The sequence below is a fragment of the Emydura macquarii genome, unplaced genomic scaffold, assembly GCF_026122565.2.
Source record: "Emydura macquarii macquarii isolate MOO-44397 ecotype Brisbane River unplaced genomic scaffold, CSIRO-AGI_Emac_v2 contig_670, whole genome shotgun sequence".
NCBI lineage: Eukaryota > Metazoa > Chordata > Testudines > Chelidae > Emydura > Emydura macquarii.
The window spans coordinates 131,993-157,468 of NW_027130807.1; the positions used below are offsets into that span (position 1 = coordinate 131,993).

General features: G+C 45.7%; 1 protein-coding gene across 3 annotated transcripts; it reads left to right on the plus strand.

Moving 5' to 3' along the window:
* The first annotated feature begins 85 nt into the window (after positions 1-85).
* Positions 86-21,483, plus strand: LOC137148599 (inner centromere protein-like). 3 transcript variants are annotated; one of them, XM_067541490.1, is made up of 19 exons: positions 86-222; positions 876-1,011; positions 1,578-1,691; positions 3,714-4,471; positions 5,488-5,539; positions 6,402-6,435; positions 7,862-7,979; positions 8,785-8,869; positions 9,600-9,729; positions 9,816-9,950; positions 11,037-11,048; positions 12,927-13,036; positions 13,375-13,495; positions 15,709-15,804; positions 16,557-16,687; positions 16,893-16,980; positions 17,316-17,426; positions 20,299-20,458; positions 21,120-21,483. In XM_067541490.1, exons 2-19 carry the CDS (start codon positions 884-886, stop codon positions 21,332-21,334), a joined length of 2,598 nt encoding a protein of 865 aa, XP_067397591.1. In that variant the 5' UTR covers positions 86-222; positions 876-883; the 3' UTR covers positions 21,335-21,483. The 3 variants fall into 3 exon arrangements, with proteins under 3 accessions (XP_067397591.1, XP_067397589.1, XP_067397590.1); XM_067541488.1 differs by lacking the exon at positions 86-222 and adding an exon at positions 300-424; XM_067541489.1 differs by lacking the exons at positions 86-222; positions 11,037-11,048 and adding an exon at positions 300-424.
* The last annotated feature ends 3,993 nt before the right edge of the window (positions 21,484-25,476 follow it).

A 25,476-nucleotide genomic window follows, 5' to 3' on the forward strand; every position in this document is an offset into this window, starting at 1 on the left:
CTACACCGTAGAAATCAAAACGGGCCCTTCTAGCCACTAGAGTCTATGGAAGAGGAGGAGGGGCTCGCTGCTCAGGGGCGGGGGAGGAGACAGGGGGTGTCTGAGGAGGAGACGGGGGCAAGGCCCCTCCTGGTGAGGCGGAGAGTGGCCTGCAGCAAAATCGCCCCTCTGTCTTGGCTGTGACGGACACAGACGTGAGCCAATGGGCATGGCGCTCTGGCGGTGCGCTCTGCTGATTGGTGAAGGCTCGGATGACCTCGGAGGAAAGGGGGTGGGGGAGGGGGACGCGTGTCGGCTTGGCTAACCCGTGAAATCCCTGCCAGCCTGACCCGACTCAATGCGACTTCCTTAAAGTCCTAGGGAGGGAAGCCGCTCTAGCCTCCCTCTCTGTGGTTTGGAGGTCTTCTCTGCGGGGAAATGCCGGGTAGCACTAGTGGGGCTGGGGGACGGTTGGTACCTGGGGGAGGGGAGCTGCTAGGGGCGCCTTGCCCCTGACTGCGCGTGCGCTGTGCTGCTGGCACTGGGTCCCCCAGTGGCGGCGGGGAGGGCAGGGTGCCTGGGTCCTCTCCCTCCCGGGAGGGACGTGAGCAGGTAGCTGCTGGGCTCTGCTCCCCCTGTGAGAACTGGGGCAGAGGAGCCCGGTTGTGGGGTGAGTGGGGAGCCCTGACTGCCTGGCTCCTAGCTCTGTGCCCCAGGGACTGGCAGAGGGAAGTGCGCCCTGTGCCTCCAGTGTGGACTGGGGCCCCATGTCTCATTGCCGCCCTTTGGGGAGCAGCTGGGGCTAACTGCGGGTGCCTTGGAAATCCCAGGTGAATGGTGCTGCATGACGGCGCTCCTGAGCATCTGCTTTGCCTCCCTTCCCTTTTGTGTTTCAGGCAGAGCCATGGCAGAGGGTCCCATGCACCTGCTGAAGGTTTGCAGTCGAAAACTGTCCAAGTTATTGTGCAATGTGCACAAGCACCTGGCGTGGCTGTGGGAAATTGAGCAGGAGGCCATGAAGATGTTTGATAGGTAGGACCAGTGGGGTGGCAGAAGGGATGAACTGTCTCTGATGGGATCATTCAAAGGCTGCCCCTTCTCTCTCAGTCATCAATACTATGGATTCTTCTAATGTGACCTAAGAGTGAGCTTGAGCCCATCTGTGCAAATGGTCCCCTGTGAAAAGCAGCCTTTGCTTGAAGTTTTTCCTTCTGCTGTTTTATAGGATTAGCCAATGGGAACTCTTAACCATCTCAATTGAGAGTTCTCAGGGATTGGTTTATAATGTCTTTGTCAGTGAGATTTCCAACGAAAGGCCACTGGGGAGCCTGGCTTTTCCAGTTGCTACCATAACATTTCTTTTTGTCTCAGCTTATTAGTTATGTACTTTATTGGTATGTTGGGCAGTTCCTTTTAGCCTATAGTGTTCAGTGGCTGTGGTCTTGCTAGAATGTCTTTAACCTGCTGATCAGAAAGACTTATGGCAACTTTTGGCGTTGCCCCCATGTAATGAACAACATGCTGCTGCTAAGAGGCAGATAGCATAGTTGTCAGTCAAGGAAACAAATTCCTTCTTTTGTATTCCATTTGTTGAACAGCAACTTACGTGTTGAGCCTGAGCTGATGCCCAAAACACCATCACAGAAGAAACATCGAAGAAAGAAGCGCTCCTCATCTCTTAAAGATGAGAACAACGAACTGACTAGAAAAAGGTAGGTGGCCTCCTGGGATTTCTTATGGCAACAGACTTTACAGAACTAAACAACCCAGAGGCAAAGGTAAACTTGTCTTTTTTGTTTGTTTGTTTGTTTGTTTTGGGGGGGGAGTTAAATGCCCATATCAATAACTAAATTAATGTGCTAACTTAAAAATTATTAGTTTACTTAATGTGACACTTCCAGATCAAGTTAGTAAAAAATATTGGTTTTGTATAAATAACCTAAGACAAATAGAAATCTTCCTACAGCTTTTTTATCCCAATGAATCCTTTTTTTTTTTTTTTTTAATAATTTATTTTAATCTAATCCTTTGTGATATTGCATGAGAACTTGAAAGTGAAATTTTTAGAAGCTATAAATCAAAAATGAAACTGACTTGTCTATTTTCATTGCCCAAGGTGAGAAAAATGCAGAAAGTATTCAGAGGGCGGCATGAATTTAAATTTAAACTGGATTTCTGAGCACATTTGGCCTTTAAAATGTCATTTCTAAATGGGCTGTGATACTAACAAAATATAGGAAGAAGGGGCTTTATGCATCCTATCCTTCAACATGAAAAATCATTCCTAAGTCAAGAACTATGGAGAAAGCAAACATCTCTTCTCTCCTAAATATTAAACTAAAGGTACACTGCCAATTTCACATAGAAATTGACCTCAACTTTCTTTAACCTAAGGGTTTCTCAGTTTGTTTACATTGTGCTTTTGACAGCATTTGTGTGTAGTCAGTTTCACTGTTATCCTTGTATAATCTGTCAGTTTCTGCTGTTGAATGCTCTGTCAAAAAGAGGCACACAACAGAGGGAAGAAACACTTGAAAATAGGAAAGCAAAACCACAGACTCTGGGCACCTTAGTACTTGAAAATATTTGTCAAACCCACTCTTCTCTTTTCTTTCTTTGCTCAGCAACCACTTTCAAATTGCTTTCTGATGCAAAAATTAAATATGAGGGGTCTAAGGAGGATGTTCAGTGCTTCCATGCTCCTGCCTTGCTGCACCCTTGGAATTCTATACTGACTCTTTTCTCTATCACTTCTTAGGCTTGGAAATCTCAAGGCACATGGGGACGTTACCCCTGAATGCTGAGTCTTTCCATTTAGAAAAAGACCTGATTACATAGTGGGTTTTTTGTGGGTTTTCTCTCAAGTTACACAAGATCACTTCCACGTGCAATCAAGGTCCCATTTCAGAAGTTCATTTGCTTTCACTGATTGCTCTGTACATTGTCAGTTGTGATTAACTTAAGCAATGATGCTGGACACACTTCCTAATCTGACAGACCTCACTCTTCAGGAAAAGCTTTTTAATGATGTGGGTAAAATTCTTTAGACAATTTCATCCTATCTGTGTATATTCCTCCCCATACAAAGTAATGGCCCTTCACATACTGCTACATTATTTTATGTTCCACTTCCCTTCTGAAACTCTACACATTGAATTCTGAAACTGTTCTTGTAGGTTCCTACTCTCTTCCCTCTTTGGAACCTATCCACTTTGCTCCTTTTTAGCAAGCCACCCAGTATTGCAGGGCATCCCCAACAGGGACGACTTTGGATCAAGATCCTATCTTCATGTTAGTATTCCTAGTCTAGAGTGAGGGAATGATCCAGGAAAAGACAGTGAGGTTTTATATGGAATGAGAATTTTTATTACGGGTGGTCTTCAGCCTATAATATCTTTCTAAACACTGATAATAGTACCTAGCTTTTATCATATGTAGATACTTATCACCATTGTAAGGCAATTTAAGATCATTATACCCATTTTACTGATGGGGAAAACTGAGCCAGAGGAAGGCCTTGAAGAGCAAGAAATAGAACCCCGGTCTCCTGAATCCCTGGTCCAGTGTTTTATCCACTTAATCTCATTAAAATAATTGCATCTGGAAAATAAGTATAATTGCATATAAAAAATACCCTGGGTCATGTCTACAGTCAGTGATGTCAGTCTTAGGTTCTGAAATGGCTATAGGGAAAATCCTGCCTCATTTGACTTAAAATATGTCTGTGTTTTAAGGCTATCGAGAAGGAAAAGCAGCATCAAGCCAGCATCCTTGAAGCAAGTGTCCCAAAGGCTCCGAAGCAAAGAGAGACTGGAAAAACCCAGTGATGTGGGAAAAGAAGCATCTATTGGCTGTTGCACAACAAGATTCTGCTCCAAGGCTGCTCCATCGGAGGCAGTGTCTGAGAAACCAGCTATCTTGTTAGTAGAAGGGCGGGTTCCCATGGCGGAAATCAGTGTCAATGACTGCTGTGGTGCTGATTTACATTTGAAGGGGAATAGGCCAGAAATAATAGACCAGGCCTTGGTCATCTGTGCTCAGGGAGATGACCTCCAAGTTCCCCAGAAGCCTGAGGTAACTGAACTGCAACGTGTGTCTGCAGCCTCTGTACTGGTGATCCCTGACACCCCTGAGGCAAAGGGGACAGGAGAAGACCAGAGTGCTCCCAACTTTAGAATAGCAAATACATCCACGCCAAAAGCTGGTGAAAATGGGGATCCCGCAGCTGAGGATGTCTCTGTTCAGGGGCCGGAAAAGGAGCTTTTCCAGGACTTAAAGGACAGCACAGGAACCTCAACAGGCTCCAAATCGAGCTGTCCCTCTGTACGTAGAAGCCAGATGAGTAGGTCCCATAAGCACCGCAGGATCTCACTAGCAGAGAAGTATTCTCTGGCCAGCAAAAGAGAGCGCATGATCCGCAAATCTATCAGCAGGGCCATCTCTAAGAAGGCAGCAGCTCAGGAATCCTCTTCAGCCTCCAGCCAAGTGAGCTGTAAGTTTGTGAAATCTGAAAGGCAATTGTGTGTATCCTTTTGTTCAAAGGCTCTCTGCTGTGTGTGTCCATCATTGTGTTGTTTGACTCAGAGGGGCTCAGACCCATCTCTAGCGCTGCTTGTGCAGGGGGAGTGCAACTGAAATTTTTTAAGCTCACCCTACAGTGTCTTAAAGCTTCAATGGCCAATAGTCCTCTTGTGTCTCCAGCTCAAACTCCAGGCCACCTCTCTCCTGCAGTTTCTGGGCTCTGAAAGTGTCTGCTGAAATTGAGTTCCTCTAACTTGCTTGCTTGTAGAAGCAAAGTGGCTTCCAGTTGGTTCAGTTAAGTGCTGAAGCACATGGATTTTAGCAAACAAAATTAAATGCCATGGCACACTGTCATCATAATGCTAAAAACTGTGTCATTGAACAAAACGAAACCCAACATATGCATGAGACGCTGTGGAGATCTAATTGAAGTCAAAGCCATGTGTAAATTGGTGGGCAAGAGAAACACCAGTCCTGAAACTTCAGTTAGTAGCCACTGAGATCTAACCTACTGAAGTTACTTGTTAACATTACAGAATATTAAATCTACCCCTAAAGAGCAAGTACACTGTTACTAGAAATATAACACACTTGGCTTTGCCCCTAATGAGGATTTAAACCCTTTTCTGTCTGAAATTTGCTACTGCTTCAACTATGGAATTACTAGTGATCTCTTCATAATACAGACTTGCATTCCTCTTGCTGTGTTTCCAGAGTTACTCCAGCTGATGTGGAAGGAAGCTTGAGAGGTAGTGAGGCAGTGTCTGAGTCATTATGGTGCTTCTGAAGTTCATTGCACTATGTAGCAACTTCTAGCTGTAAAAAGTCAAGCAACGGTGCTTAGAGCTCATATGGAAACCTGTGGGTAGAAATACAACGTGTCCTTTGGAGAAAGGGGCTATATTGCACAGGAATAGCTGCTTATAGGATGCATCAGATGAAGACCACTAAGCTAGCTAATGTGTTGCTTTATCCTTCTCTTTCCAGGCCATAGTTCCCTGGAGGTATTTATGGATGAAGATGCAACCAGCAATGTCAGGTGAGGCTGCTCTGTGAAATAATCAGAAGCCATGGGAAATCTTGCAGGAAACTTCATGCTGCATTGGTGTTGTCCTTCCTTAGACCATCTTGCATGCCTCTCTGGCAGCAAGGCGGGTATGATCTCTGTTCTTCCTCTTAGATAGCTATACTAAGTTACCTAGAAAGACTGATCTGTCATTTTCAGCTAGTGCAGAATGTGGCAGTGCACTACAAGATTTTGGCTAGTTTAATTTAGAAACTGTTCCCTTAGGCTTTGTCTGTAAATATTTCAGGTTTGCTGGGTCCCACGTATCTTCTCTAATTTCCAGAACCCTGTGAACTAATTTCGCTTTCCCCACTGCACCATTGGATTGGATAGGAGTGCGGTTTGTGGTCTTCAAGACTTGCAGGGTAGGGCAAGCTCAATCTGTGTGTGCCTCAGGGCTGTGGCATATGCTACTTATTGACCTGAGCAGTGCTTAGACCTTTTACAAGGGGCATAAGTTCACTAGCATATAACTCAGCAATTTAGTGTGCCTCCCCCATCTAGCCTGTTCAAGCAAGGTTATGTCTGAGTCTCATACTGAAGTAAATTCACTCTCTGCCTGAAGCTTGTGGAGTTAGGTTCAGTGCATGAGTCTTTACTCCAGCATGTGTGAACAGTTTCTTCATTGATCAGAATGATTATCTTGTCCCCGTTACACTTAGATAAAATTAATATACTGAAGCAGACTGTCAGATTGTGGTCTTCATCACCTGTGATTTGCTCTTCCAAGGTGCCTAGAGGTCTGTGACAGAGGCACCACAAGAATAAAAACCATAATTTCTTTGTTCCCTCTGGGGGAGCTGATAACTTGTCAAAACACCCTTTCTCTCTTCAGGCTTGAACTGGAACTGAATGCTGAATGTGACAAGGTAAGGCCCGGGTAGGGCTTTCTTGGATAAAGGCAGTAAATTAATTGTGTGGCTTCTTACCTGTCACTCCTGAGCTAGATCTCTCTGCTGAATTGACAGAATCATTGGAGAATGTGTCTGTGGGATTGTTCTATCTCAACTGTCTGAGAAGTCAAAATTTTTGAGGAGATAAAGATCCCTCACCTTGGGTTTTGGTAGATTATGGCACTAGACTATGACTCCAGAGACCTGGCTTCAGATGCCTGCTGTGGCACAGACTTCCTGTATTTCCTTGGGTTAGTCACTTAGAGACACATTTTTAAAGGTATTGTATTTAAAAATCTGGCCCTTACCCTGTGTCTTGGTTTTGAATCTTCTGCTTTTATGTTGTATCCTTTTTTGTCACACTTCTGTGTTGTCTATTTAGAATGTCAGCTCCTTAGGACAGGGACTCTTACTATGTTTTGTACAGAACCTAACACAACTGGGCCCTAGTCTCTACTGGAGTCTCTAGGTGCTACTGTAATACAAATCCATATGTTTACTCATTTGTATCAGTTGGGAACTGAAACTATAAAATTTCTAATCTAAGTCAGCATTATTTTAGAACTTGCTCAGTTAAGCTTCAACAGACCCTTCTGAAGACCTGTGCACCCAGATTGTGTAGGCTTCTGATTGAATCACTTGCTCTCCTCACATGTCGCGATGCAGGGGAGCTGTGTGGCTTGCGTGGTACAGTGCAGTGATTGATCTGTAAGGGGAGATGGGGTGCTAGTACCTATGGGGTGTGTTCCCTTTCTCAACCTTCTGGTGCAGTGAGCTTGTTGCCCATGTAGGTGGCCAAGAATCGCTTGCAGCCTCAATCTAGGGCTGTTTAAAACTGACTCTTAAAGGTGCTTGGCCAAAGCTTTCAAAAGTGACTAGTGATCTTGGGTGTCTCAATTTGTGGGTGTCCAACTAGAAACACCTTGAGGGGAGTTTAAGGGAATATCTTAACACCTTAAGGGATTTCCCCCTTGTCCCCATAAATTGCTGAGCACCCACCCTCTGAAAATCAGGCCTCTCTAAGTTGTCTCAGGTTGGGCACCCAAAACTGCTAGTTACTCTAGAAACATTTTGACCTTTAGAGTCTAGGAAGGAAGAACACATCTGACTGTTCTGCCCTTTGTGGGGGTGGTATCTGTAACACTCCTTCCCTGCTTTGCCTCTGCTCCATGAGCAGAAATCCTGTGTCTGTAGTAGCCAGGACTGCACTTGGTGAGTAGGCCCTCCTGCCATTGCAAAGAGAAAGGAGCAGTCCCTGGCTTGTTAGCAGCAGGACTGCCACCAGTGCAGAGTGCATCCAAAGTCGCTGGCTTTGCACCCCTCCTTCCCAAGACACAGAATGCTCATTGAAGTCCTGTTTCTGTCGGGGAGTCTTGCTAAAGCCTGCTTCCTTCTCCTACAGGCTCCCAAACCTGTGCAGAAATCCTTCATTATTCCAAATGAAGGCTGCCCTGTTGCAGAACAGTCAGCTCAGGCTGAGCAGCCGAATCGGGCAGAGCAGCAGGCGGGGAACAGTAAAGGTAAGTATTGCTGAGACTCAGTGTTGGTGGAGCAGCAAGGAAGGATGTGACTGGGGTATTATTTAGGGGTTTATGGATCTTTGCCACCTACTGGCCAAGCTTATCCTACAAGGGCTCTTTCCAGTCTCCAGAGGGGAGTAAGATTTGTCCTGTGTTGGCTCTTTCAGCACAGTGTATTTAATAAACATGCAAAATATAAATAAGTGATTGGACAGAGTCTGTCCAAACAACTTCAATCTGAGCAACTAAGGGATGGGGAACTGTAGAGGAAAACATCTTAAAGCTTCAGTTTGGTTCAGTGTTTAGGGTTCATGGGCTCCTAACAGTATCTTGAGATGTATGAAACAAACTGAAAGGAGCGAGAAGAGATTGCAGTCCCTTCTGTCTCACTCTGTCTCAGTGAGGAGCTATGAGATGTGATCAGCTTTCACTGTAGGAAATGTGTCATCCCATAAGAGGCAGTGGTTGGAGGATCCTGGTAGAAGCATCTTTTTGGGGTAGGAGTGGGGTATCCAGAGTCCTGTTATGGGCTAAAGTGCTGTCTGTCTCATCAACAGTCTGTGCACAGAGTACGTGATCGTGCAAGGTGCATATTCTAATACTATTCTCTGTGATGTTGGTTAATGCACAGATACAAAACTAGTGTTAAAATAGCTAGTGTACTCCTGTTTGTCTTACTATGACATGGCTTTTAGCAATTGTGTTCTGCAGTATGTTTGTGAGACTTATCTTGGGAGCCAGGAAGACAAAAACCTTTGTCATTGCACCTCTGCTACAGGAAATCTAATTGTAGCTTTCTTTACAGAGAGCCATTTGAAAAAGAGTGGCACACCCCAGAGCAAGGAGCAGCCCCAGAATGCCAAGCCCCTGGAACAGCCCCCAAGTGTCCGGTATGTTCCCTTCTTGGCCTCAGGCTGGGGAGAGAAAAAGGAATAGACTAGTGATCTGGAATGACTAATGTGCTATCTATCAAGTACCTTGGTTGAAAGCTTTGGTTTGATTAGCCAAAGTGGGTTTCAAATCCACACACTCTCCCAAAATGTTGGGGCAATAGATTTTCATATTTTTAATACAAAATGGGGCCTCTTGAAAGGTGACATGGTTAAGTGAATTAGGCACAGATTGGACTAGAACCCAGGTGTGACTCTGAGCAAGTTACTTAACCAGCCTGTCTGCTTCCCATCTTATGGGTGGGGATGGTACCCTCTACTTCCTAAGGATGTAGTAAGGAACTGTTTGTAAACCTCCAAGTGCTGCTTCGAGAAGAGGAGTGGGGTGGGTAAGGATGGCTGCACAGTAACTTCATAGAATAGTTTGAAAAGGCTCTTATCTTAAGTACCTAAAATATCTAACTTGCTTGGCTTTTTCCGTAGCTTCCCAAGTTGCTGATTCTCCCACATACAGAAGAGAATGGTAGCAAAGATCCACCAAAGACAATTTAAATGTAGCTGTGTATAGCTGTGTGTTCTGAATATGTGGTGTGTCCACACAGGCATCACAGATCACTTGATGGTGCTGAATAGACAGGAAGGGTGGCATAATATGAATTAAAGGTTTCAGCAGAGGCCAGAAATGGTCTTTCCTGTGCTGGGTCAGTGTATGTACCCTATATTCTTTCAGGAGACAGAGTTATAAGCAAGCAGTGGATGAGTTGTGTGATGGATTGCTGCTAAATATGATCTCTCCTTCATATGATAAGACCACATCTCCTGCAAACAAGACTCTATCCTCGCCCAGCCCAGCCAGCAAGGTGAGTAGGTGCCATGGCACTGCGTCACTATCCCTCTTCTGGGTCCCCTTCTGTGGTAGGCCTGATGCCCTCTGCTCTCCTCGTAGGTTGTGCGTCCGTTCAAACACTTTTTACAGACGGTGCAGAAGAACCAGCTGCTCGTGAGCCCAGGTTCCACAGGGCACAGTAGTGTCATGAAGAACCTTATCAAACGCAACACTCCTACACGATCTGATCCCAAGGTAGAGAAGACCCCCTTTCCCATAAGGGTTAGAAGGGCAGAGCAAATGGCGGGGGAGGGAAGGGTGGCGGGCAACATTGTCTGGTTTGAAATGCTCATTGCAAATCTGCATCACAAGCTGCTTAAGATCCCAAATGAGGAATGGTATGAAGGAGCAAACTTAACTTACTATTCTTCCCAGTCTAATATGCTGACTGAATGTCAGATTGAGCACCCAAACTCTCCTCTCTATGGTCTTGACAGAGAGGCTAAAAATTGAATGGGTTATGGAGATAGTCTTTCATGTTTCACGTCTGGCGATGCTCTTTCCAGAGTGAGGCTCACTGGTGTTACGGGAAAACAAAGCTCTCTGTCCCCAGCAAGAGTATGGCATAAGGCAATGTCAGGGTAAGATGTGTACAGGCATCTTTCATCAGCAGGAAATTGATTGCCTGCAGTTTTTTAACTGAACCCATTAAAAATCCTTTGGACAGTCTCTTCCCTGCCAAATGCTGGATTAGGATTGTTTCTCCTGTAGCAGTTGTCTTTCTGGCTGCCTGGAATGGTAGAGGTGGCCCTAGGGTAGTGATGGCATCAGCTGTTGCATGGGAGTGAGTGGAAGATCATGCAGGGAAATGAAGGTGGAATGTATTTCTGCATATTTGAAAATGTGCATTTTAATGAGCCCTTCCATGGTATAGGAGCACCTTAAAATCATAATGAATCTGGTTTTGCACTATCCCTGTGAGTTACTGAATATCAAAGTCTCAACACATAATTGTGACCTTGAGCACCAACTCCTTAAAGCTGTCATGTGCATGTAGAGAAATTCTGGCTACTCTGTCTCATTCAAATTCATGGCATCCTGGGATTGCCAAACCCTAGGAAGGTCAGTGGATTTGAAATCTGGTCTCTGCCACCCAACTGGCTGCTGGACAGTTACAAGACAAGCCATGCAGAATCTGGAGTTGAGAATCAATGCAGTTTGATCATCGTAACTAACTGCTGGGCAAGATGAGACTAGAGTCCAAAGGGTGTAGTTCTAGGTTTACTTGATTAATTGCAAAGACAAGTAATCCTTATTTCTCTTCTCTATCTGTCGAAACAGGGGGATTTTGTTGTAAGTATTGGCTCCTTAATCACAGGGTCTGTGGGCTCGTAGTGGGCATGTTTGTTACCTCACTAATGGGCACTGGTAGCTTTCTAACCTCATCACTAACCTGCATATGACCTAATATGTCTTCCAAGTCTCATCTGAGAGAGAAATGGTGATGTGTTGGGCAGCATGTGGAGGGTGTATACACCAGGAAGTGAGTAGAATTGTTCAGAATGGCCCAAAGGGAATCTAATAGTAACTGGATATAACTTTGCCATGGCATATACACACTCAGAATCCCAGGTGAAGGAGATCGCCATTGGACATCTCATGGTGTGTAAAATGGTTTCTAAGAAGTGGTGGAAGTGAATATTATTTGTGTCACTCAAACTAGGCTGACCAAAGCCCTGGAAAATATACTGTAGGGAACAATCCTGCTTTGCCCACTGGGAATAACTAGATGACTTAGAAAGTCTCAAGTTCTATTTTATACACTTAAAAACCTCAAAACACACAGTTTAGTGTCTTGGGAAGAATCATTACCCGACTGCTCCACTTGGCTGTGTGACTGGCTTTGCTGATCATGTTAAAGAGCCTCCCAGGGAATAAGGTGCCTTGTGTAATGTTGAACTGAGAGCTGCAAAACCAGCTTGTTCCCAGAAGCTAACACCCAGTGCTAGTACTGCACCTGTGGGGAGTCCTTGGTCTTGCACCAGTTAAGTGGCTTCTGCTGTACTCTTGAGTCGGAGTCTCCCAAACGCAGCAGCGAAGGGGTTAACCAGTAGCTTGCAGAGAGAGCAGGCAGCCAGGGCCCCACTGTGGGCACCTTTGTTCTGACTGAAGGAGAGACGGTCCTGATGTGGTGAATCCATAGCTACTGCATGGAACATTCAGTGTGGCAGAAGACACCACAAGAAGAACAATGCAGGATCTGGCATCTAGAGGACAATACCTTCCACTGCAGCTCTCTTTCCAGCAGAGAACAGCATTTACAACTGAAAGGAGGTTAACCATATGCTGCTCACCTTATCCACTTTGTGCCAATGCAGGGTCCCTTGTGGCCACAAAATACCCCTCCAGTTAGGAGCGAGAATGAGACAGTGTGCTTTATCTAGACATCCTAGGGTTGCTTGCTTCTGTTTCTTGTCCCTGGCTGGTGTTTTGGTATCACAGGCTCTTGGTTGACATCTGTAACCCTTGTTATTGGGGATGTTAACTTCAGTCTCTTACCAAATATAAAAACACTGCTCCTTTCCTCTTCCCCTTCAGCTCCCCCACCTGTAGGACCAAAGTAGAACCACGCAGGAGGTTTGGTATGGATTTCCTGATGAGGTCTCTTGCCTTCTGGGTTGGTAAGAGCTCAACTTCTAAGGTGCCCCTAGCTTGAGTCAGTAGAAGATCCCACCCAGTTCTCTCTGCCACCTGTGCATGACCATGTGTCTAAAAAGGACATAGAGGGGTCTCTTCAGGTATCTGAAAAGAATAGAGGATTCTTCATGTTTGTAGTACTAATATTGATTAGTAGCATTAGGCAGTTCGTGGTGAATGTAGCAGCACAGTCACTGATGGTGTCTTGATCTGAACGTGGCTTCTGCAGTAACTGTTTCTGCTTGGCTGTTAGGCCTGAGGTGTCTCATGCGCAGGAACTGCCCCACTAGCTCTCCAAGCACTTTTTCTGCTCCAGGAAATGGAGTGGTTGAATAGGAAAGGAGCAGTGCTGCCAGAACAGCATTGTCTCTTTTTCCTAGCTCATGTGCCTGTTCGGGAGGGAGTGTGAATGTGTCTCTGACTGAAGCTGCAGGTCCCTGGTGCGTTGTCTCTGGCTACCTGAGCCCAGCAGCCTGATGCAGAAACAAGTCCTAGCAGCAGCTGGGTATAATCTGAGCTTCCCACCCACCCCAGGAGAAGGAGCGGCAGCGACTGGAGAGCTTGAGGAAGAAGCAGGAGGCCGAACAACAGAGAAAACAGAAAGTGGAGGAGGAAAAGAGACGGCGCCTGGAGGAGATGAAATTGTGAGTGGCTGCCCCTCCTGTTGCTTCTTTTCTGGCTTGGCTCTGAATCACTTCAAGGTCTTGTCTACACTGATGACTTGCCCTGATTACCGCCATTAGTAGCTAGCTACAGCTATGTAGTTGTGAACAGCTAGTGCAGATGGGCAAAGTTGCTGTTGTTGCCAATGGAGCTTATCCCAGTTTGAAGCAAGGATAGGCTGAGCCGAAGCAAGACTCTTACGCTCTGCATTGGGGGTTTGCACCGGGGCACTAGCTACTCCAATGGTGGGGCACCGATAGCTGTAACCGGGACAAATCCCCAGTGCAGCCAAAGCTAATCGTCCCCACTTGTCTCCCAGGAAGCGTGAGGAGCGTCTGAGGAAGGCACTGCAGGCTCGGGAACGGGTGGAGCAGATGGAGGAGGAGAAGAAAAAGCGGATGGAACAGAAACTCTCTCAAACTGAGGAGAAGAGCGAGAAGGTAAGAGGCTCAATCTGGAAATGGAGCCCCTTGGGCCAGCTAGATTTTTCTCATGGCAATGAGCAGTGAACCCCATAGGAGTAGCGACAGGTTGCTTTACTGTGTGATAAACATATTGCCAGTTGCTAAAATCCTCAATGCTAGTGACACTGACCACAGGGGCCATCAGTGGGTAATGAGGCCACTTGGAATTAGAGCAAAAAGTCACTTCAGGGTCTATCTGTAGGCCTCTGTCTGAGAAAAGGCTCTCCTCTGTCAAGTCCATGCAACTGTGTTCATTATTCATATCTCAGATGTCAGTGCGTATGGTACTCTAAGCTCTCTGAGGACTATTAGCCCTGATCTACACTTACCTGGAGATTCAGCGGCAGTGGACAGGAGTTACGCAAACTACGCAGAGTAGCTTGCGTAACTCCCATTGATTGCTGTGCTTCCCTTCTGTGTGCTGTCTACACTGCGCTGTGCCGTTCCCGTCGACGCAGTGCTACGCTGCTTGAGGGGGTGGTTTACCAGCATCGACTTCCTGATCGATTGAGCGGGTCTACACTGACCTCTCAGTCCATCCAAAAAGATCGATCTGGCGGCGGCGAATTTGCCACCGTCAGTATAGACATGGCCTTAGTGGTGTCTCGTGTTCTGCTGATCTCAAGCCTCATGCCCTGCAGCCCAACTACAAGTGTTGGGTCTAGGTTGAGTGGGAAAACAACAAGACTCTCAGGTTTGGGTTGGTTCTCTTCTCGTCCTCCTGCCCATGGGGTCGGCCCAGTGACAGCTGCGTGCCCTGCGCCTGACAGCTGCCACCACCTCACAGCACTGTGTGTGTGCAACACACTCACTCCATAGCACATGCTCAGCGCACGAGAGGGGCATGCAGCCACGGGTGCCCTCAGCCACCGCCGTGCTGACCCTACAGGCAGTAGGAAGAGGTGGCGGTGCTGATTCAGTTTCGTGGAAAGGGTTGGGTTTGGGTTGGAGAACATCTCGACTCTTGAGCTTGGGTCAGGTGGGCTGGTTTTCGGTCCTGGTCGGGCCTAAAATTAGGTCCAAGCACACCTGTACTTGGAAGAGGGAAGTCACTCTGTTCACACTGCACTAAAGCATGTGGGCGACTCCTAAAATCTACTTTCAAGGCAAGACCACAGCCCCTGCATCTAGATGCAACAGTTCCTAGTGGAAGAGCTGCTTTCTTTGATTCCAGACTATTGACAACCACGCACGGCTGTGCTGACAGGTGGGTACATGTGTGACAGATGTCTCTGTTTATACCACTGACATAAGGTACACTGTCACAGACTGTGTTCATGTCACAAATACCAGGGAGAATATGCAGAGTACTCCAGAGTTGGCTGTTGCATGCATCTTGGGTATTGCTGCTGCCTCCTACATGTCATCAGTAAGTGCTGCAGTTAGAGATGTGCTGTGTGTGGTTGACCTGGTGTTCTAGGGGCAGCCCAAGAGTCTCGAGATCAAGCTTGGTCAGTCTGTCTTAAGCTCTGGGAGAAAGACGACATTCTCTTCCTCCTTCCAACTCATGATGAAAACTCAACAGGCTATATCGCTATTTCTCATTCTGGGCAATGGGGCATGAAGCAGATGTTTTCAGGATCCATCCTCCAAGGTTAGGGGGGAAAGACTAAAGGACTGCATCTTTCCCCTGTAGCTATCAGCCAGAAACACATACAGTCCTCACTACTCGTTTCTCAACCACATGTTCCTTTGCCCATGTTCTTGCGTTATTGCTAGGCTACTCAGCTAAGGTTAAGGAATCTCGCATTTGGGGCCTTCTCATCTCCATGTTCCCTGTTCATATTGCACATCAGTTTGCCTGCTAGAAAACTGACCTCAAGCAAAAGAAAAATCAATCTTCCCTCTGGCTTTCCCTTGTTCTGATGAAGGTCACAGAGCAATATGGCATCCTGTCATTTGAATTTTGTGTAACTGTATTTCATGTACTCTTTCCAGTTATTCCTGGTGATGGGCTTCTCTTCCTTTGAACTCTGCTGGGGCTGAACTTGCTGCACTGGATGTCATCTGCCTTTAAACTATGTACACTCTTCACTGGAGTTTTGGACGTTCTCTCCACTCCATGGGGTGTGATGGGCCCCAGACTCCTGAAGAGCTCCTGACACTTCTTTCTATGGTAGATAAGCATGTGAAGAACATTCAGTATGAGGCTGGGCAGGGTCCAGACCTGATGTGTGTGATTCTCTCAGGTGCGACAAGAGAAGGTGGTAGAAGAAAAGACCAAGAAAAAAATAGCTAAGAAGACTGAGGATGTGGAGGCCCGAAAACAGAGAGTGCTGCAGAAGGTAAGAGTAAGGTCAGGTCCCATCTGTAAGAAGAAGAGTTTGCAGGGGGAAGTAGAATGATGGGGAACCTGCATGCTGTGCTGCATGAGGGAAAGAGGGCAGAACAATAGCCAGTAAATAGCTTTGGGAGAACAGGCCAATGGGTACATCAGAATAGATTTACCTGCTGCCGCCCCCTTCTCACTCCTCCTCCCCTCCACTCAAACTCTCTCTCCAATTTGGTACTCCTTTTGTGAATGAGGCACCTTATCTTCCAGTGAGGTCACTCTCCAGGCCTGTTCTAATGCTTCTCACCATTGTGAATTGCATAGCGCCATAAATGTGCACGGTGCTTTTACAGACTTCTGATTCATATAAACTTTTCCATGGGGCTTAACTTCTCAGTTAGATGTAGGTATTAGTTCCCAACCACTCAGCCCTCCATTTCCTGTAAGGGACTAGGAAGGCTCAGGTGCATAAATCCATCCCAGACTTCCTAGCAGTTCCATGACCAAACGAATTCTGGAGATGAGTAACTCTGTGCTGTGTCACCTATACCCCAGTGCAATAGGTGCTGTAACCTTGAGGGGGTAGTGATGTCCCTCTTTGGATGGGACAGGAGGTGGGCTGCACAACTAAGGTCCAAGACACTAGTGGTGGTGATGAGGATGGGTCAGACTAGGTAGCATTAAGGCTAGAAAAGGGCACTTGAGCCATAAATTGCCCACCGCCCCACTTACCGCAGAAGAAGTGGACTTGCTTTGCTTTCCCAGGAAGAGGATGAACACAAGCAGCAGGAGCTACTGCAGAAGAGGATAGAGGATGAACAGCGGGACAAAGGGAGGAAGATTGCGGAGCTGAAGAGATTGCCAGTTCCACCTGTCGCTGCCCTCCCAAGGGAGAGGTGAGAGCTGGCCTGTTTCCACACTCCTGGGAAAAGGGGTGGAGGGAAAAGCACGGCAAAGCAGATCTTTTCGGTTCTAAGAGAAGGGTGTGAGGGATGGGCGGTAGTGGAGGGTTCTGGGCGCAGAAGGCAGGTATCTGAGGATCCTGGCTTGGAGAGAACCTATGTCCTTCCTGTCTCACTTGGTTATGCTTTGATTTGCCAGGGATCTCAAACAGCAAGAGAAGGGGAAATCCCTTCATCTGCAGATGGAGCTGGCAGTGGTTACGGAGGAGGAGGAAAACCAAAAGAAGGTGAGGAGTTGAGATTCTGTATCATACAGTGGATTTTATTCTATTTATGTATCTGGTCTTGAGCATTCCTTTACCTTTACCAACTGCCTTCTCCAAGAGCAGGGCAGTAGTGAGGCCTGTCTGGTTTCCTCCAAATCAGCAAGAGGCTGCCTTGGAGTCTAACAAAGAATTTCTGTCTATCCTCCATTGTGGAGAGAGTCTGTCCACTTCATTTAGTAGTCTCCCACCCTGCTAAGGGCGGGGATGAGTGCGAGACTAGGTCGTATCATAGGACAAGCTGGGTTCAATGGCAGTGAAAGCAAGGTGATCGGTTTATTATTTTGACTTCTTAACAGGAGGAACAGAACCCAGAAGGGCAGGAACAGCAGCAACCACAGGAAAATAAAACCAAGCCACCAGAATCTGTTGCCATTATTCCCTGTAAATTGCTGAATATAACAGTGAAGGTGAGTTAGCCAAGAGGCTGAGCAAAAAAGGGGGTTCCAGTCTCTACTGGGCTCTAATTTTCTAGGTCCATAGAGGCCTTTCTGCTTTTGAAGGAGAACGTCCCATACGGAGGGCAGGAATGTCTCTTATCTCATCAGAACAGCCATAAGAAACTTGGCTCAACACAGAAACAATGGAGAGAAGAATTCTTTTCTTTGAAATTTAAAACAAGTGATAGGAAATGGCCACATGATGGCGCTAGATCCTGAGGGATCCTGGAAGTCAGTGCTGTATTGTAGCATCTCACTAGTGACACCATGTAGCTGAGAAACTTCGTGTATCTTTAGTTGCTTTGAACTCTCCTAACTACCACCATTGGGGTTGAAACTTCTCCCCATGTGTTTATAGCCTAGATGTTTTTGGTGACTCAAACTAGCCTTGGGGCACAATGGGATCAGCTTGGCTTTTTCAAGAAGCTGGCTACCACCTCTTCCATAACTTCTGGTGGTTGTCTGATGCCACATACCACCCGACACTTGACTTGTTTTGTACTCTTGTATTCTGTGACGGTATTTAATAACTCACTGGAAAAATGAGGGAATCTTTATGGGATTCACATAGGAAATGTCCCTGCAGCGGGTGGTGGGTCTTTTGATACACTGCCCCTGCTCAACTGTGCTGGAACAAAGCCATTTTTTTCTGCTCTCAGCAAAGCTCTCTCTGCATTGAAATTGGCCTAAGCGTTGGTCTCATGAGTTCTTACGCTTATTTCTAAAAATGATTAGGGGTTGCACTTACCAGAATTCGTAAACTGAATGTTAAAAATCTCTTCTTATGGCTTGTATTATGGCTATTCTGAGAAGTCCCTGTGATGGTCCCACAGTACTAGAAACTATATAGACAAGTCCCTGCTCCAAAGAGCTTACAGTCCAGGTGTCCAATGGGCTGTGACAAGCAAATGGACAAATGTAGAGGGTGACTGGAATGAAATTGTGCAATGAACAGAGATTATCAGAAAAATGGAAATCTCCTAGCATTTGTCTCCTCTATGCCAGATGGAAATGACTTGTAGGCATCACAGCAGAGAGAGACTTTAAGAGGGGATTCGAAGGTGGATAAGTGGGTGGCTTCTCAAATGTTGACTTTTGTCCCCTATGCATATTGTCTGACAACTAAAGCAAGATGCTTACATTCTCTTTGGGTGGGGAAGATGTGTAACACTGAATCAGTGGCTCCTTCCTGTAGTTGGTAAAAGGTCTGACTCCTGAAACAGCTTGAGGTTGTAAGAAACCCTTTGGGTATATATGCTTTCAGGACATTTTGTTGTAGAACTGGAGTACCAAGCAGGCTCTGATAAATAGCTTCCTTGCCTCTGCTGCTGTGGGGAGGGAGTGAGATGGAAGGAACAAGTCCTGTGACTGTTGATATCCTAATAACTATCAAACACGTCTAATGGTGCTCAGTCCTGTACAGGTCACTGCATAGACAAGCATCAGTGAGCTTACGATTGAAGAGTAATTGCTGTTGCTGCTCTTACTATGGCTCGAAAGTACAATTATTCCTGTTGCATGAAGGATGGCACTGCTGAGCACCTACAGGGTGAAAAAAGTAGGACAATTTAGTTGCTGCTGTTACGAGAATGACGTAGTTGTTGCCCTTTTGGTTGTATACAGCTCATTGTAAAAAAAATTTACCAGCAACACAAGGGTTTAGATGAGTCTCTACACTTAGTTTGGTTTTTTTTTTCCCCAGGTTAATTATAGAACAGCAAATGTCTGACATCAAATATGACTCAGATAAACTGAGTAAACAGTATTGTAGACAGCAGTCCTGTAGCTTAAAATGCTACACTACAGCACAGCCTGGTAGCTTACTAGGTGAGAGATCCACATTCAAATCTTAATCTCCCCCTCCACCTCCACACACCCTCTCCATTGGCATGGGTTGGAAGTACAGCCAAAGAAGCCTGCTTTAGCTCCAAAGGATGTGAGGAGAGAAGAGTGCGGTTTTGTTAATACACAAGGATCCCAGCCAGCACATGGAGTGACTTTCTGTGCTCCAACATGTAGCTTAAGACTAGAGCTAAGCTTGTAAGACTTTTCTGAGTGGCTATAGAGTCTGCCCTCTGCAGTTACAGGAAAGCCACAATGTCTGTAGGTGATTGCCCTATAGCAATGGCATTTACATCCCAGAAATGCTCTGCCCTATGCTGTTGTTATAATACAGTTTCCTGCCATATGGCTTTCGGAGCATGTGGATGCCAGTCTAGCTTAATTTTAAAGAAAATCAGCTTTGACAAGGAATCCAAGGAAGTTGGGCTCATTTGAAAATCTCAGTCCAAATTATTTAACCAGTATATTCCTTTTGAATTATTCCTGTGTGGCTATTACTGCCTTCCCATAAACAGACAGACATGCTCTCTGCCTCTGGTGTTTTTGAAGTGGGATTGAAAATTGGGTATGAACGTGATGTTGACTGCCAGAGTCACATCACTGTCACTTCCTGTCTCCCTTGGCTCACCTTTGTTTCCTCCAGGGCAGAGTATCTATTTCATTCTCCTGCCCCTGGAGACTCATGGCAGAGCAGTAATATGTGACTCAACGTAGTGTTGTATGGATGGCAGCAATGCTGTATATATTAATAACTTGATGCTGACATTAGCTGTCCTAATACCTGCTGTTGGCACCAGGTCTTGGAATAGACCATGTAAATCTCCTGCTCCTAGAACCTGGGATATTTCTATGAAAATAACTAATAGACTGAAGAACCTCAACATCGGGTTCTTTCTGGCAACCCACACTGGCTTATTAGCACCCTTAAATGGAAGTATCACTAGAAGGTAATTAATTTCTTTTTAAGGCTATATAGCTAACTTTTTCTATATGGTTTCAGAAATATCCTATCTCAGACTCCTATCCAGGGCCCCCTTCAGGCCCAAAAGAACCCAGATCCACCAAGGTAAATCCAAATAATTATGGACTGGATCTGAACAGTGATGACTCCACAGATGATGAAAGCCAGCCCCGCAAGCCCATCCCTGTCTGGGCCACTGGTACGTGCAGATCTTGTTCTACCCACTGAAACTTCATCCATGAGTATTTGGAATACCCCAGATTTCTCAGTGAGGCTTAGATGTTGAGGAAGCCATGATCTAAGGCAGAAGTGCCTGAGACTTCAGCTTACTGCAGTACCACATGGTATTAACATTGAGTGGTGGTGGTGGGAGCAGGACTGTACGTTTGCAGGTGCTATCATTTGAATTTTAATTCAGGGTCCCTTGTGCCCATCCCTAGAGCTGAAGTGGTCTTGCACTGTCTGAAAACAGAAGGCTAGGGAGTTCACCAGCATCCATGCAATCCTTTCAGTGATTGGTTTAGCAGAGTGCTTGGGATACCTGGAATGTGAAAGGTGCCTTAAAAACCAATTATAGTCTCTGCATGAGGGTGGGTGTAGGATTCTGCATGAAGCCAGGCAAAACCCTACCTTGATCCAGTACTGAGAATTCAGTATCTGCCAGGCCCACCCCTAGTGTCTTCCAGGAATGGCTCTCTGGAGCTCTTCTGCAGGGCAAAAGAGCCTGGAGGGTTGCTCTTAGATCTTGGCATTCATGCACTGACTCTCAGTAATCGAGACACCAAGGAAGTGAGATTTAAGTGGAGTACTAAGATGCTATTTGTAAGACTGCTCATGTAACGTGGTGGCTATTTTCCCAGGGACTCAGCTTAATCAAGCTGTTATATACCAGTATTACAACCCTCCAAATATCAACTCACTCTTCGGGGTCATCGTGAGCCCTAAACTGGAGGACATTTTCTACAAGAACAAGCCGCGATATTTCAAACGCACCAGCTCTGCTGTCTGGCACTCGCCACCCCTTCCCAGTGCCAAATCTATGCTGGGCCTGCCCTCCAACCTGAAAAAGTACTGAGGATGGAGAATGTCCCACTCCTGTCCACCTGCCATTTCAACTTTGTCCTGATTTTTGGGTAAAGAAGAAATCTTTTTTAAGATCTGTATTTTTAATATTTTTGCATAGAATAAAGGTGTCACTAAATAAATAAAGTCACATTAAAATAATCAGGGCCACTTTCTTTCCTGTCATGGGTGGACTTTTGTTGAAACTTTGAATTTTGCTGTGAGGAGGAGCAGAGGCGTACTAAACTACAGCACTGCCTCTGCAGTATCACTTCCCTTTTCCTTCTATCCCCCCTCCTTTACACACACACCACACACACTCACTCCACCTCTGCCTCTGCCGTGTGGCACTTCTAAACAGCTCCAATTCACTTACTTTGAAAACCACTATCTGAGGGTGTGTCTGCAGATGGAAGTTCAGATGTTCCTAAGCGACAACTGATTGCATTACATAGCTTACTTTAGTGGGGTAACATGAAATGTCCAAATCAAAGAGTGGCATGGAGGATTATATCTCCGATGAGTATGACGTGCTGTGCCTTCATTCCCTGAGCTCTTCACTTGCTCCTTAGTAGTTACAATGTAGGGCCTTGCATTCCAGACTCTTCTAGTGCCTTCTGACTTTTACCTGAAATCTTCATGCTTGGTCTTAGGCTGGAAGTGACTTTTATTTGGACTGTTTGATAGGCCTGAATGCATTTTATCACCAGTGGGGGTTTTGGGTTTTTTTTTGTATTTTTTTTTTTTTTTTAATCTAAAACTAAACTAAATCAAATTTGGGATGCTGCTTTTGCACTCAACTCAAAAGCAGTTCTAACCATCTGTATATATCAAGGGGGAGGCTTTCTATTTGACTTCTTTCCACTTCATAATGTCTGAAGGAGTGTCTGCAGAGTTACTCTTCTTACTGATTGTTCAAATCCAATACCAAAGTGAGATGTCCCAGGTGTGTGGCAATTCATGCTGTTAGTCTCATCAGTTAGTCCTGTCTGGTATACTGGAAGAAGAGGGGGTGGACTGAACCTGTCAACTTCTTCATATGCCTTCTCAACGCTGTACAGTAGCAGCCCTTACCTCTTCGACTTGTCACCTGCACCCTGGCTGGATCTATATCACTAAAGGTCACAGCAGATGAATAAAGTACTGGAGAAGCTATGAGTAAAGACACCATAGCTGGAGGCTGTGAAAGGACAGAACAGTGCTGCTCTGAATATAGCAGGGCTTTTGAAAGCTCTGTAATACTGAGCCAGGTTCTAACTTGGTTGATGGATCTCTGAGCAAAAATCTTTCTGCAACATACAAACTTGTGTCTACCAGCTTGTTGCTTCTATAGTAGCTGGGGCTAGAAAAATGCGTTCTCTGTCAGTAGCCAAACTGCTTTGGGCTGCAGAGATTACTAGTCTTATTGGAAATCCTGCGGAAGCTTTCACTGCCACTGCCTGTGCTTTCCCTGGAGAGTAGGTGGAGGACAGTTTATTCTGTGCTTAAGAGGATACTGAACAAAATGGCCACACGTGCACTATAACCTTTGGGCTCCATCTGTTCACAGCTCCTCTCCCAGTCCCCTGTACTGCACAGAGGTAATTAAGAGCTGGGAACTGTCAAGATGGATATTTAGTTCTGTTTCAGAATCTCACGCTGTCAGCTCAGATTTGAGCGAGATGAATGGCAGAGCCAGAGGGAAGGGAAGGGTGGTTCAGTCATGTTACTGAGGCTGGCTTCATTGCTCAGCATCACTTTCCTCTGCCTAAGGTACCTTGACATGTGGCTCAGAGGCACAATGCTTTAATGGCCTTCTGTTTGAATGCTGGCTGAATGTTTCATTAATAGATCAGAGAGCGTATGGCATGGGAACTTACAGCTTATCTAACCCAGTTGCCAGCTTACACAGTCATGAACTAGATCATTGAGTTGGGGGTCATAGACTGTCATGTGGTGGGGGAGAAGATGACCTTCTACTACAGGGAGCCTTGGGCAGTCAAGTTAAATGAAAGAAGTATTTTAAATCTATTCTGCTGGGGGAGTGGAGGGAAGACAGAAGAACAAGTAAGAAGAAGAACTCAGTAAGGAGATAATGTGCTTAAACTTTAGCAAAGCAGAGGGTGTCTCTGGAAACAAAGATCTTTGCTTTACAAAAGCCTTGTCTATGCTAGGGAAATACAGCAGTGGTGGACAAATCTGTAAATACTACTTCACCCAACACCGCTGCTGGCAGTGGAGGAGCTGTAGTCTAGGTCTACTTCAACTTATTTTCTTAAATCCATGCCTTCTAATCCTGCTCCAAATAAACCTAATCACCGATGGGGGAAAATGCTGGCAGCTGCAGGAGCTTTGTCTACACTGGAGTTCCTAGCATTGGTGGCACTAGTGAAGCTCAGCAAGTGTTCGTGATAGTAGGAAAGTATTGGTAGGAAATTTCTATAAAACTGTCCCTAGGGGAGAGAAGGTTATGGTGCATTTTTGGAGGTGTGGGAGTTCTAAAGAGCAGTCATGCCTTGAGCTCTGTAATGCAAACTAAGTGCTTTTCTACATCAAATGGAAATCTCATAATGTGAAGAGTTGGATAGTCCTTGTCTATGTGGGATGAAGCAACTGCTTCGAAGGGGGAGAACAAGGGCTAATCTGAGTGACTATGCCTAAGAATGAAACAGTCTCTCCTCTTGAAGGAGGAAGAGAAAACAGCAGCACTTCATTGGCTTCCTGGTGCACAAGTCAGAAAAAAAGAGGTGGGAGGTGGCTGCTGTCTCATCCCCAAGATCTGCCCTGGTCTGTCAAAAGCCCTTTGATTCTGAAGGAACCAGGATGTGCATGACCTCAACTTATTGTCGTAGAGATGATTACATTATCTGTCAATAGTGCCTTCATGACTGAATAAAAGAAAAATTGGCCAGGAAAAAGAGAGACACTTAAAACTGCATCTCTTTACAAACAAATCTAGCCCCATAATGCTACCCATCAGCTCAGCGATGTGACTAGCACACAGGGCAGCACCATTGATTCTGTTGCTTTTTTGGCCAGTCTCAATTCATTGCAGTGAAGTTGACTCCTTTCGGGTTTCTCAACTCCAAAATAGGTTTAGCAAAGAGATTAAGCAATTTTTTCCCCATGTTTTGAATTGAAAAGAGTAAAATTATAGGTGTGTGATGTGGAGAGGGTTTGGGCAAGTATGTATGAGGTTGTGATGGTGGGCTGGAGTGGCCAAACTTCCCTCAGTGTTTCATCATAATAATGGTGGTACCACCTAGATGAAGAATAGAGGTCATAACTCCTGGGCTTGGGCAGGGTTCTTCTTGCTCAGTGAAATCTCTGTCATGTATATGTCCATTTTCTCCGGCAGACAGTTTCTTGAGCTAGCCATTTTGTGGTTCCAGTAGGTGCTGAAGGCTAGTTATTTTGTGTAGTCATGCTGAGAATTGCAACTGCTTCTGGTAATGGATTTTGCTGACAACTCCTCTGAGTTAAGAAATAATGCTGCAATTCTGGTTTGTTTTTATGTGATTGATTAATTGCAGAAGTCTCATCTACTTTCACATTGTGTCCTGAGCAACACTGCGTCAGCTAAGAGACTGATTCACTCCCCACCTCCTGTTACTTCAGTTGATGTCAGTTCTTACCCAACTGGCGCCTTGTGACTGAGAAAAATACTTTTTTAAGAGTGCCCCATTTTCACTACAGTTGCTTCAGGGCATAGGCAATTAAGATTTGAAGTGAGGGTGGTTTTAAACAGTATCCCTAGTATTGCTTTGGGTTCATGAATGCTGAAGGCTCTATGGAGGGGCTAACTCAAGAGATTGCAGATCTTTTTACCAGCCTGAGTTAGTAGAAACAGAAATGTATTGAATGGCTTTTCAGTGGTCAATGGGAAACTGGAGTTTCAGTCCAAGTCTTGGTGGACAGCTGTCTACCCTCATCAACAGTTCCCTTCAGGGCAGCTGTGAGGCTCACTGTCTGAGAAGGTGCCACTACTTGTGCTATTCCTGTTCTGGGGATAAGGACTTCAGGCTCATGGGCTAGCATTCCAAGCATTTGGCATGGAAGGGTTCTGTCATGGGAGATCTCCTTGTGGTGGGATTGTCCTCAGCCATGGGTGGTTGATGGCTGTCTTATCTCCCTTTGAATATCTCCATTGGTGGGGACTCAAAGTTCCTGTGGCAG

What these genes read in the sequence shown, in the direction of transcription:
- LOC137148599 (XM_067541488.1), top strand. An exon ending in GCAGGCGGGGAACAGTAAAG is followed by an intron (nt 7,980 to 8,784) that starts GTAAGTATTGCT and finishes CTTTCTTTACAG; the next exon opens with AGAGCCATTTGAAAAAGAGT. An exon ending in CGCCCAGCCCAGCCAGCAAG is followed by an intron (nt 9,730 to 9,815) that starts GTGAGTAGGTGC and finishes CTCTCCTCGTAG; the next exon opens with GTTGTGCGTCCGTTCAAACA.